Source organism: Neophocaena asiaeorientalis, unplaced genomic scaffold, assembly GCF_003031525.2.
Source record: "Neophocaena asiaeorientalis asiaeorientalis breed wild unplaced genomic scaffold, Neophocaena_asiaeorientalis_V1.1 scaffold124, whole genome shotgun sequence".
Classification (NCBI taxonomy): Eukaryota; Metazoa; Chordata; class Mammalia; order Artiodactyla; family Phocoenidae; genus Neophocaena; species Neophocaena asiaeorientalis.
Genome location: NW_020174135.1, coordinates 15153574 through 15165969, shown reverse-complemented (window position 1 = coordinate 15165969; position 12396 = coordinate 15153574). Strand labels below are relative to the sequence as shown.

Sequence of the window (12396 nt, the reverse complement as noted above, 5' to 3'; positions counted from 1 at the left end):
TACCATGGTTTGGGCTCCAGTCCTTCAGGGCGTTAAACAGATATTTCCTTGGGTGGATGTGGGTTTTTACTGGATGGCCTGACTGAATGGTTTACCACCCACAGAGGACAGTGAGTTCTTAGTATCTCCCCACTCTAGACCTGGTGGGAACCTACTTGAGTGTCCTTATGACTGAGGCATCCTGGCCCCAATGTCAGCATCTTTCCGAGAGGCTGTCATGGAAGGTAGATTTCAATTCCTCAGCTAAAAACCAGCATTACCCAAACTTGTGACTACGCTACTACATTTAGCCTCTAAATGGAAAGAGGTAATAAAAGGAAGGGCTTTTGTTCCTTCAGATAACACACTCTTATAGAATTCTAGTAATTCAAGGAGGACTGAACTGGAGGGTCTGGCAAAAGGCAGGGTAAACATACAGCATTGTTACCATACCTTCCCTGCCCACACTCATGGCAGACATTACTAGTCAATCACTGCACCACTGAGCTAGGATTACTCTTCCATTCCAAGCATTAACAATAAACTAGAATTGCCACTCTAGATAAAAATAATTTTCTCCCTGTATCACTGTGGTGTTAAGCAAATGGTATCTCATCCCTTCCTCGTGAAGAACCACGGCAACTTCGAGCACTGGAATAGGACTGCTAAAGGCAGGATTGTGCTGGTTGGTTTGGCACTCATGTTTGACAATTCTTCCATACCACTGCAGAGTCTCCTGGTCCCGACCCTCACAATTCCAAGTAGATACAACCAAACAGTGCCTTGCTCTGAGCCTGTGTCCCGAAATCTCATTTCCTGCCCCAGAACTGCCCACATACTACAGCTGGGACTCCTTCAGGAACCCTCTCAGCCTTACACGTGCAGAGTCCCAGACTGTGGAGGAGTTAATTTTTGTGGGGCCACCTTTGACCCAAGGGGGTATAGAAGACAGTAGGAAAATGCTTCTTTCTTTCATCCCCCAGGACAGTTTTGAGTTGGTTCCACAGAACATTCTGGCATTGGCCACCATGATACTGCATCTTTGCATTGGCCTTCCTGCTTCCCTATTCCAACCCCATCCCTTATTCCTACCTCTACGTGAAGTACCTGCACCCTGATATCTGTCAGATTCTCCGTTCGGGTGGGTGGAGGGTCCCTGTGTCCCACCTGTGCCTGTCTCCTGAATCAACCACCACGTCTGTCCATACAGCGCTTCATGGGTGGCAAGGGAGATTCCCAAGCACGGTCTCCTTTTGAGCTGCACAGTAAGTTTCAGGGTGAAGATGAAGAAATTCAAGTTCAAGGCCCTGCCCGGGGCCCGGCAGCTAGTAAATGGTCAAGACTAAAGGCTAACTGAGGCTCTCTAACTCCAGCCCAGCTCCGGCCCCACTCGGCCACAGCTGCGCCCATGGCACCCTCTCTCAAAGGCAGGCTGGCAGGAAGCGCCTCTGATTGCCAAGGTTGCGAGTCTTTCGTGTCCACACATTTTGCGGTGAAGGAAAGTGAACGTCCTTTCTTCTTTGCAGAAATCAACACGCCCTTGTCCTCCTCGGGGCCACGCTGTTCTTGGCATCTTTCACCGCCTCTGCTCTGCTCACACTGGCTTATAACCTTCCGGTGGCAGCTCCGTCAGAAGCAAGGTAACCGCTGTTCCCAGCCCGCCCTGCTCTATCCCTCGCCTGCCCTCGGACTGTCCAGGACCTCCCAGGCAGGGCTGCTGTATGGATGCCAGGCTCTTTGCACTGTGCACATCGGCTCCTGGAAAAACTCCTGGGTGGGAACTGTTCGGCCTTGACGGGAACGTTGATTGCGTGTTTGTTTCCAAACTTCTGAACCTTTCAACTTGTGCTGGGGGTCTGCTCTGAAAACACAGGGAACTCACTGTTGCCCATTGAAATACTTCTCGGAGGAAAGGAGCGCCCCCAAGTGGCCGTACTGCGTTTCTCCTCCAGCGGCGAACTGCCGCTTGGAATCTCTATTATGGAATAGATAGACTGAAATTTAAGGAAGCTGGGGTTACCTCTTCAAGGTCACACGCCTAGTAAGTAATACGGTTGTGAGCTGAACCTGGGACCTTACCCACTATGCTATTTTGCCTTTCCAATGGGGGTATGTATAACACTTCTTCCTTATAACCACCCTGAGTCTTCTACAGGAAAAACTGGTAAGATTTCCTGCTAATCTATTCTCAAGGCCGCAGTCAGAGAGATGAAAATGAAAATCGGATCCTGTCAGTCATCTGCTCAAATTCCTCCATTGGTCTCAAGGCAGAATCCCTGTCATCTATCACTTCCCTGCTTGCTGACTCAGGACCAGCCACGCTGGCCTCCTTCCTTCCACACACCCAACATGCTCCCTCCTCAGGGCCTTTGCACTTGCCATTCCCTCACAGGAGAATACTTTCCCTTTAGAATCTAGATCTTGGCAGGGCTAGCTCCTTCACTTCCTAGAGGTGTCTGTGCATACATCACCTTCTCAGAGCAACCTTCACTGACCTCCTGATGTCAAATAGCCCAGAACCGTGTCTGGCACAAAAGTGCTCAAAATGCATTGTGAGTGGAATAGATGAATGAATGAGTGACTGACTACACCCCAGGCCTTTTGACCAGGGAAGCATCACGCCCTTCTCGTCATGACATCAGCCTCTGTGGGCATAGCCAGGTGAGAAGGAGGCTGGCCCCTGTGTAGCCCAGCTGTTCTCAACTCCAGACGCAAATGAGAGGCACTTGGGGAGATTTGAAATCCCACTGATGCTTCCAGCAAGCACCATCCTGGACCAATGGAGTCAGAATCTCCGGGGGTGTGGCCCAAGCAACCGAATTTTGTAAGTGCTTCCATGAAGAGGTTCACTCCTTTCAGAAGAGGTTCACCTCTGGGAACCACATTTTTAGAGCTATCCCAGCATACCAGCCACCAGAAACAACTATTTAAAATCGGGCTTCCCTGGTGGCGCAGTGGTTGAGAGTCCGCCTGCCGATGCAGGGGACACGGGTTCGTGCTCCGGTCCGGGAGGATCCCACGTGCCGCGGAGCGGCTGGGGCCATGAGCCATGGCCACTGAGCCTGTGCGTCCAGAGCCTGTGGTCCGCAACGGGGGAGGCCACGGCAGTGAGAGGCCCGTGTACCGCAAAAAAAAAAAAAAAAATCCAACCCACCTAACCATGAAGTTCCAGAAGAGGGGTTTGCCATTGCCATCCTACTGGGTGTGTTTCCCCATATCAGTGGTTTCTCTGGCTCTGTACCAAGGCTCTGACGGGTGGGATGCCTCCTCCTTGTTGCCCACTCCTTCCCATGCGATCACCCACCAAGCCCCACCGGTTGTTTCTCCTGCCATCCTCTCGTAGCCTTTCCAACTGACCTTGTTGAAGCTCGTCTCATCTCTTACTTGGATTTCTTCACAGTTTTATTGCTTCTTGTCTTCTTGGTGTCAAATCCACCCACAGGGCAATCTATTTAACACACTACCTTGGCCTTGGACTGTGCAAAACCTTTTCATATGACTTCTGTTGATCCATAAGACCTTGAGGGCAGAACATGTCTTATTTACCTCTGAATTTCTAGCACCTGGTTCTGAAATCACTCAATAAATGAATGACCGATAATTTGCTTCTCAATGGAAGAAAGGCCAAGAATTCCCTGCATTATTAGGGTGCAATGCTGACCCCAAATCCCCACTGCTAGGCCCTACCTTGGTTTGCTTAGGTCTTGTGGGTACCTCACCTAAACGTTCTAGAGATGAGGCACTGGTCCTTGGAGAATCTTGTGTTGCTCATAGCAGGAACAGGAGCTAGGGCGTTATTGGAAGGAATGGATACACAGGTGCTACGTGTGTATTTTCCTATAGGTTGGAGTTACGATATTCCCCTGAAAATGCACAGTTCAGTTGTAGATTACAACAGAGGACCATTCAAGAGGTGCTTTAGCGTAGTCCAGGTTCATGGTGCCCAGGGAGAAACTGGGTGTGAGCACAGGGGAAAACCTAAGATGATGACGGGGCATTTGGGAACCACTCAGAGGACCAGGTCAGGACCAGGGAGCATGGAGCTAGAACCCAAGTCAAGCAGAGCTGGAGGAATGACTTCGTTGGGATGAGTAGGCCAAGTACCAACTGTAGAAGCCAGAAAATGAGAACACAGAGTCCCAGCTGGAGGCAGCTGAGGCATATTCCACGTGGTAGGAATAAGGCAGTGTGCATTCTGAGCAAGAGTGAAGGGACCCTAGGCTAAGAGGAGGCTTGTGGAGAGCCCCTGAGGAAGTAACTTTGTGCCCTGTGGCCGGAGCCTAGGGCAGGAACCTGAGACCCAAAGAGGGGAGAGCTTCTCTTTAGAGACAAGATGGTAGAGTGATAAGATGCTAGTCCAGGTTGATGTAGATGTCATCATAGCACCTTGAGAACTGGATCAGAGAAGCAAGAGAGACCCTTGGAAGATAGGTCTGGGCCTAAAAAGGTCAAGTAAGGTGACATCTAAGATCTTGAACTGAGCCCGGTAATAGGATTTAACTCACGGGGCTATTCTGTGAGCTGGAAACATCTCCATTCTCCCATTCCTTCCGCCATTTTATGTCCCTAGGGACAGGTGCAGCCCAGGTACAGGCTGTGTGCCGGGGCCCCTCACATTTATGGTAGGGGGCAGGAGCAATCCCGGAGCCATATGTGGGTAAGGAACAGAATGGGAGGTTAGGAGTGGTGGGAGTGGGTTAGAGCATTAATTTTTCTTTTAACTTTCATCTAAAAATGACGTAAGAGTCACCATGAGTCGCAAAAATAGTAGAGGAGATCTTGTGTACCCTTGACCTACGTTTCCCCCCCAGGAATATGTTAAGGTAACTATGGCACATGATCACAACCAAGACATTGACACTGACATCGACACAATCCGTAGACCTTGGATCCACCAGTTTCATGTGCACTCGTTTGTGTGTATGTATAGTTCTGTGCAATTTTAGCACGTCTGTAGATTTGTGTAACCGTCACCACCACAATCAAGGTACAGAACTCCTCTGCCACCAAAAAGGTCACCCTTGTGCTGCCTCTTCGTGGCCACACCCCCCCACTCTCCCCTACCCCATCCCGACCCTCACCCCAGTAACCGCTAATCTGAACTTTCTATTCGGTCAGATTTGGTCATTGACTGAGGTTTACAAATAGACCCCTAAAGTCACTAATAACACACAAAAAGTGAGCATAAAAAGAATTAAATACACAATGGCCCAAACGGGCTGTGAACGGTGGCTTTCCTTTCCCTGTAGGTGCAGGCCCTGCTATGGTGGATTTGCTCTGTCGACCCTGTCCCCAGTGGCTGCCCTGGCATACACGGTGGGTGACGCGTCCGCCGCCTCTTCAGTTGCCGCTGCCGTCACCAGGCCCTCCACCGGCCCCTGTGGGCTGGGTATTGTTCGCACGTCAGGAAGGCTACAAAGTAGGATGCAGTGACGCAGCACGGGGCTTGCTCCGGGCTGACACACAGGCCTGTTAAAGGCGACGGTGTGAAAACATATGTACCCAGAGAGGCTTTTATTTGCTACTGAATGACTGATAGTGACTCAAAAACATCCACCTGTCTATATACTTAGGGAAACCCACTCACATATTCTGGTTTAGATGTTTATACTGGTTTCCATACAAATGCAGGTTCTGAAAGAAAAATTTGCAGCCTCTCCAATGAAGCTAGTTTAGAAATTGGAAAAGAACAGGTAGGGGGTAATGTCGTGAGAAAAAAAAATTACCAGTGCTGGGACAAGAGTACTGACCGCACCCAGCCTGGGCCTTGGTCTCCTCATCTGAGTGTAGAGACTGAAGAGTTGGCAACATCCCCTTCAGCCCTTTGATGACTGGGGACACTGTTTCTGTTGAGCCTGGCTTTCAGAGTCGGGCAGAAAAAGAGCTTAAATGGAAAGAAAGGGATCATCTCCAGATTAGAAATGTCTATTCAAGTCACCCGACCTTTTCCCCCATTCCTCCTATTTGGCATGAGGTGCTTGAGGTGTCAGCAAATGACAGAGAAAGGCTGGCGGGATTCACCCAGCAAAGGTTCTGGCCCTGCACTGCCCAGAAGCCCTGAAATGACGGAATCAGAGCCAGGTGGAGGCAACACAACTTTTTACCCCTGGGAGATAATCAGGGTGAGTTTAAACTTTGGCCTGTGAACCCAAACCCGTTAACCTCAGCAAAGGTGGCTGGAGAAACCTGGTGAAGCGAACATAACAAAGTCCTGCTTACTGAGCACAAGCTTATGCCAGGCCCCGTGGGGAACTTCATCCCTGTGGTCTCGGGCAATACTGGCCACACCGCTACAGGTAGAGCTATAATTAGCTCTGTTCCTCAGTGAGGAAAATGGTGCCTGGAGATGAAGCAGCGTGTGAAGGTCACTCAGCTAGAAAGTGAGCCCAGGCCTGAGGGCACCGCCCACAGCCCCTGCTCTTCATTTCTCTACACTAGCCACGCCCACCCCCAAGATAAGTTTGATTGTTCAAATTGTTCTTGAGTTTTATGAGTATACAATGATGAGGGATTTGTTCTTTAACTTCAATTTTAAAATATATATATATATATTTATTTTTGGCTGCGTTGGGTCTTCGTTGCTGCGCGCAGGCTTTCTCTAGTTGCAGCGAGCAGGGGCTACTCTTTCTTGCGGTGCACGGGCTTCTCATTGTGGCGGCTTCTCTTGTTGCGGAGCACGGGCTCTAGGTCCGCGGGCTTCAGTAGCTGTGACTCATGGGCTCTAGAGCGCAGCCTCAGTAGTTGTGGTGCACGGGCTTTGTTGCTCCGAGGCATGTGGGATCTTCCCGGGCCAGGGCTCGAACCGGTGTCCCCTGCATTGGCAGGTGGATTTCCAACCACTGTGCCACCAGGGAAGCCCTAACTTTAATTTAAAAAGCTTTCCCTTTCATGGAGAAATGATGTTAAAGAGGAATTGGGTTGCATTCTCCTTGACTGATGTATTTGCATTTATGGGCGGCTGTTTGGATCACATGACCTCCACTTGGTGACAGTGACCCTGAGCTGTTGACAGAGCCTCACAACATAAACAACTGCTCCCCCTGGCCTGGTACAGCCACCTCTGATGTGGTGACAAACAGCACAGTATTCCTATCTAATGTGACAGTCCTGCTGGGTCAAACTGGTTAATGTCCATCAGGATTAGAGAGGAGTGACTTAGGTTAAGTTAGAACATGAAACGAATTTGCAGTATTACCAGTACAATGGAGCTAGTAAATACTATCAGTCATTAGCCTGAGTGTGTATAATACACACCTCTTTTAATCCAAATGATGAGTAAGCCCTCTAGCTCATTCTTGAGCAATTTATCATTCAAAGGTGTATTGTTATTAGCCAACCACAATTATAGGTGTGACTGATGTTCTAGGTTTGTATCTCCAACACTATCTGTAAGATACCAAGACTGATTAGTAGGTCAATGTAGGAGGTGATGGGTTAGATAAATTTTTTTTTAAATGTGTCCACCTGATGACCTTTAGAAAAGTATACTTATAAAAGAACAAGTTTTTCTTCTTCATAATTTTATTTATTCATTTTATTGAAGTATAGCTGATGTACAACGTTATATAAGGTACAGGTGTACAATACAGCGATTCACACTTTTTAAAGATTATGCTCCATTTATAGTTATTATAAAATATTGGCTACATTCCCTGTGTTGTACAATATATCCTTGTACCTTATTTGATATGTAATAGTTTGTACCTCTTGATCCTCTACCCCTATCTTGCCTCTCCCCGCTTCCTTCTCCCCACAGGTAACCACTAGTTTGTTCTGTATATCTGAGTCTGCTTCTTTTTTGTTATATTCACTAGTTTATTGTGTGTTTTAGATTCCACATATAGATCATATCATACGGTATTTGTCTTTCTCTGTCTGAATTATTTCACTCAGCATAATACCCTCCAAGTCCATCCATGTTATCACAAATGGCAAGATTTGATTCTTTTTTATGGCCGAGTAGTATTCCATTTTGTGTATACACCACATCTTCTTTATCCATTCATCTGTTGATGGGCACTTAGGTTGCTTCCATATCTTGGCAATTGTAAATAATGCTGCTATGAATACTGGGGTGCATGTATCTTTCCAAATTAGTGTTTTGGGTTTTTTTTGGATATATACCCAGTAGTGGAATTGCTGGGTCATGTGGTCACGTTTGAGGAAGAAGATGTATTCAGTTGAGACTGTCAGGACAAGAAGGGATTTTGATGGTTCAGATCATCTTTTCCATTATCTTCAGTCATGGCCAAGGCAGACCATGCTGGTCTTGTTGAGTTGCAAGAGCCACCTTCTGACCATGTCACTCCTTCGATTAAAACTTCTCAGTGCTGGGACTTCCCTAGTGGTCCAGTGGTTAAGACTCTGTGCTCCCAATGCAGGGGGCCTGGTTTTGATCCCTGGACAGGGAACTAGATCCCGCATGCCACAACTAAAGATCCTGCATGCCGCAGCTAAAAAAGATCCCACGTGCCACAACTAAGACCGTGCGCAGCCAAATAAGTAAATAAATAAATATTAAAAACAAACAAACAAACAAACTTCTCAGTGATGCCCTGTCACCTACACCAATGGTCCTCAAGCTTAAGTAATAGGCGGACCCATTCTAAAGGAATAAGAATTCTTTTGGATCCTTAGTATTGGCTTAAATTATTTTAATCCTAATTTTACCTAAATACTAGCAAACATAAACCTAGATGCAATTTTTTATGTTTATAGCACATATATTTATAAAGCCAAAACAAATGTATAAAGTAACCATAAAACCAATAAAATCTGAATTAATGTTAATTTAATGTGATTAATTGGCTGGAGCCAATCGTAGTTCATGACATGGTATTGTTTGTGCTGGAGCACATTCTTTTGTGTTTGGCTTACCTGTATGACATGGGTTTTTTACTGACTTAATTCTACAGCTATTTTGTTTGTTCCACAGTAAATATCTTGGTTCATCTTATCATTTGGGATTCAGTTGGGTGCAAATGCACAATTTGTCTATGAGTCCATCTCTATTTATTTACTTGATTATATAAGATACTTATTAAATGCTTGCTCTATGCCGGGCACTGCTCTAGATGCTGGGGATATCACAGTAGGCAAGAGAAATCCCCCTCTTGTAGGAGATTGCAATGGGGAAGGGGAAGTGAGAGACCAGGAGACTCTAGTAGCCTGCATAATGGCCTCCAGGTTACCAGGTGCTAATCCCTGGGAACTGGCAAATGTGAATAAGTTAAGGATCTTGAGAAGGGAAGATTATTTTGGGTTATTTGGGTGCTCCCTAAACACAGTCACATGTATCCCTATAGGAGAGGGACAGAGGGAGATGTGACACACGCGTGGAGGGGATGGTGATATGAAGATGCGGCAGAGAGAGAGATGAAGATGCTGACGTTGATTGGAGTGATGCAACCACAAACCAAGGAGTGCCAGAGCCACCAGAAGCTGGAAGAGACAGGAAATAGATTCTCTTCTAGAGCTTCTAAGGAGAATGTGACCCTGCCAACACCTTGATCTTGGCCACTGATACTGATTTTGGACCTCTGGTCCCCAGAATGTTGAGAGAATAAATTTCTGTTGTTTTAAGCCACCATGGTTTTGTAACTTGTTACAGTAGCCATTAGGAAATGAATCCAGAGCCATATTAAGTACATGTATTTGTAATATAATTTCAGATGCAGATAAACATGGTGAATAAAAATAAATCAGAGGAATTCCCTGGTGGTCCAGTGGTTAGGACTCCGTGCTTACACTGCTGAGGATGTGGGTTTGATCCCTGGTCAGGGAACTAAGATCCCGCAAGCCGCACAGTGAGGCCAAAAAGAAAAAGAAAAAAAAAACATCAGGGGTGGGAGGGTAACTGGATTAGGGGTGCATTTGCAGATATGTGGTACAAAAGCACTCCAGGCAGAGGGAATGCTAAGGCAGCGATCTTCAGTCTGGAATATGTTTAGTGGGTGAGACGGACAGCAAGAAGACCAGTGAGATAGGGATCAAAGATCAAGGCAGGAGAGAGATGGGAATGAGGACAGAGAAGAAGGTAGTGGTCAGGTCATGCAGGGCCTTCAAGGCCATGGGGAAGAAGCTGGATTTTATTCTAAATGCCATGTGACATGATCTGGTTAGTGATTTTAAAAGATTACTCTGGATCTTTTCTTTTCTTTCTTTCTTTTTTTTTTTTTTGTGGCTTGAAACAACAGAAATTGATTCTCTCACAGTTCTGGAGGCTAGAAATTCAAAACCAAGGTGTTGGCAAGGTCCTTCTGGAAGCTTTGAGGGGGAATCTCTTCCACCCTCTCCTATGTCCTCAGCATGCCTTGGCTTGTGGGTGCATCACTCCAATCTCTGTCTCCATCTTCACATGGCCATCTCCCTGTGTCTCTCCTCTGTGTCTGTGTCTCCTTTTCTGTCTGTCACAAGGACACTTTGGATTTAGGGCCCACCCTAATCTAGGATGATCTCACCACCCATTACTTACCTTAATTACATCTGCAAAGACCCTTATTTCCAGTTCTGAGGTTCCAGGTGGACAAAGCCACTATCCAGCCCACTGCAGAAAGCCATAGGTCTTATTCAGAGAGGGATTTCTCATTGTTTTAAATTTTCATTCATTTAAATTAAATAGCCATGAGTGGCTTGTAGGTCTCATATGGGACACCCAGGTGTACAAGACATACCAAGTTACAGAAGGCAAAGGGTCTGAGGCCAGACAATGTTAACAGCCTCGTCCCAAGGCCCAGCAGCTCGTGTTGTGCGCCTTGAATCAGAACCCAGGTTAGCAAAGGGACTTTGCACCTTGTTTTATATGTGGAATGTTTTGTGCTCAGAGGTTGAAACCCACTAAGGATTAAACTGGCCGTAAACTCAATGTTAGCATCCCTTATTATTACTTTCATATTGCTGCAATGGGAAGTTGGGTTTTTTTTTGTTTTTGTTTGTTTCAGTACGTGCCCTTAAAAATTATAATGAAAAAGACCTTCTTAGTAGAAAGTTCACAGCCTTAGGGGCAGAACCCAGAGGGAGCAGTGATGACACAGCATCTTCCCAGGCCCAGGGAGGGGCTCGAAGCTCCATGAATGGGTGTCTATTCCCTCCAGGTCTGGTGCACCGGCTGCTTTCCTGGGATAGCTGGAGCTTCCTGGCCAGCATGAGCTACGCTTGCTACTTGGCGCACCCATCTTCATCATCCTCTACAATGGGATTCAGGAGACGCTTATTCACTACACCGACATCAACATGGTGAGGCAGCCCCAGCTCTCAGCTCCTTGTAGCAACACAATTTGCTCTCCCCGGAACAATGCAAACTATTGGCTTCATTAGAACCTTATTTTCTGTTTGTTTGTTTGTCAAAAGCCTATTGTTCTTTGTTTTATCCTAGGAAGGGCTTCAGCACATGATAATATCTTTCTTTTCTTCTCTTTATTTTTAATGTTTAGGGCTGTTTGTCTTACAGATCTGTTTCATATAGCCAGGATGGTACATTTATTCCAAATGCAATAGGAATCTTGTAGTAAGACTGTGTTCACTCTGCCCCTCTTTCTCTCTAGCTCTGTCTTTCCTCTGGACACTGTTTGCTGACCTTCATCACTGGGCTGGCCCTGACGCTGTTCATTGAGAAACCACGTCAGGAACTGAAGCGGTGCCTGCTGGGATCAGTGCCTGCAGGGCCGTGAGCTTCCTGTAAAACCCAAAAGAGTGGATGGCCCTTTGTGGGTGCTGATGAGTAAAGGCAAGTGTGATCTTGTTTATGTAACGAATGCTTGTGTTCGCAAAAAGCGGTGTGAGTCTGATTTTTGTGAATGTTTAAGGTATACAAGTTCTTTAATATATAAAACAGTTCCGAGTGTTTTCTGTATAAAAGAGCTCTGTGTTAATCTGTTTCGTAGCACAATAATTGCCCTCCAATGTAACTTTTTAGCCAAAAAATCTGTATTTTGGGGGTCTCATACTGCTTGTATTTTCTATATCAGTGATCATAGGAGAACATCAAGTGTAGTGAATTTAATATACTTCAGGTTTTAATGCTCACTTTTCTTGGTAAAATCACAGTATGTCGTTTTGTACATTATAATTGTTTTTGTGTTATTATGATACCTTTGTAGACTCGTAACTTTATCCTGGATGGTATGACCCCCTAGGGTGCACAGTTCATGGGCTCGTCATTATAGGTGTTTCAAACCTTGTTCATTTTACAAGGTGGTCTATTTTTGGTTTTTTGTTTGTTTTTGCTTTTGTTGTGTTTTGATTTTTGGCCACGCTGCACGGCTTAGTTCCCTGACCAGGGCTTGAACTCAGCCCACGGCAGTGAAAGCGTCGAGTCCTAACTACTGGACTGCCGGGGAATTCCCGAGATGGTCTATGTTATGAGGTGAATTGTGTACCCTGAAAAAGATATGAAGTCCTAAACCCCTGGTACCTTAG

At 46.3% G+C, this 12396-nt stretch overlaps 1 protein-coding gene across 1 annotated transcript in view; it reads left to right on the top strand.

The window, feature by feature from the left end:
* The window catches only part of LOC112406155 (O-acyltransferase like protein), a 65650-nt gene extending 54504 nt beyond the window's left edge, over positions 1 to 11146 (top strand). Inside the window, 2 exon segments of the mRNA XM_024754866.1 lie at positions 1506 to 1619; positions 11073 to 11146. Of these exon segments, the coding sequence (XP_024610634.1) occupies positions 1506 to 1619; positions 11073 to 11103 (145 nt within the window). The 3' untranslated portion in view covers positions 11104 to 11146.
* Positions 11147 to 12396: the final 1250 nt, after the last annotated feature.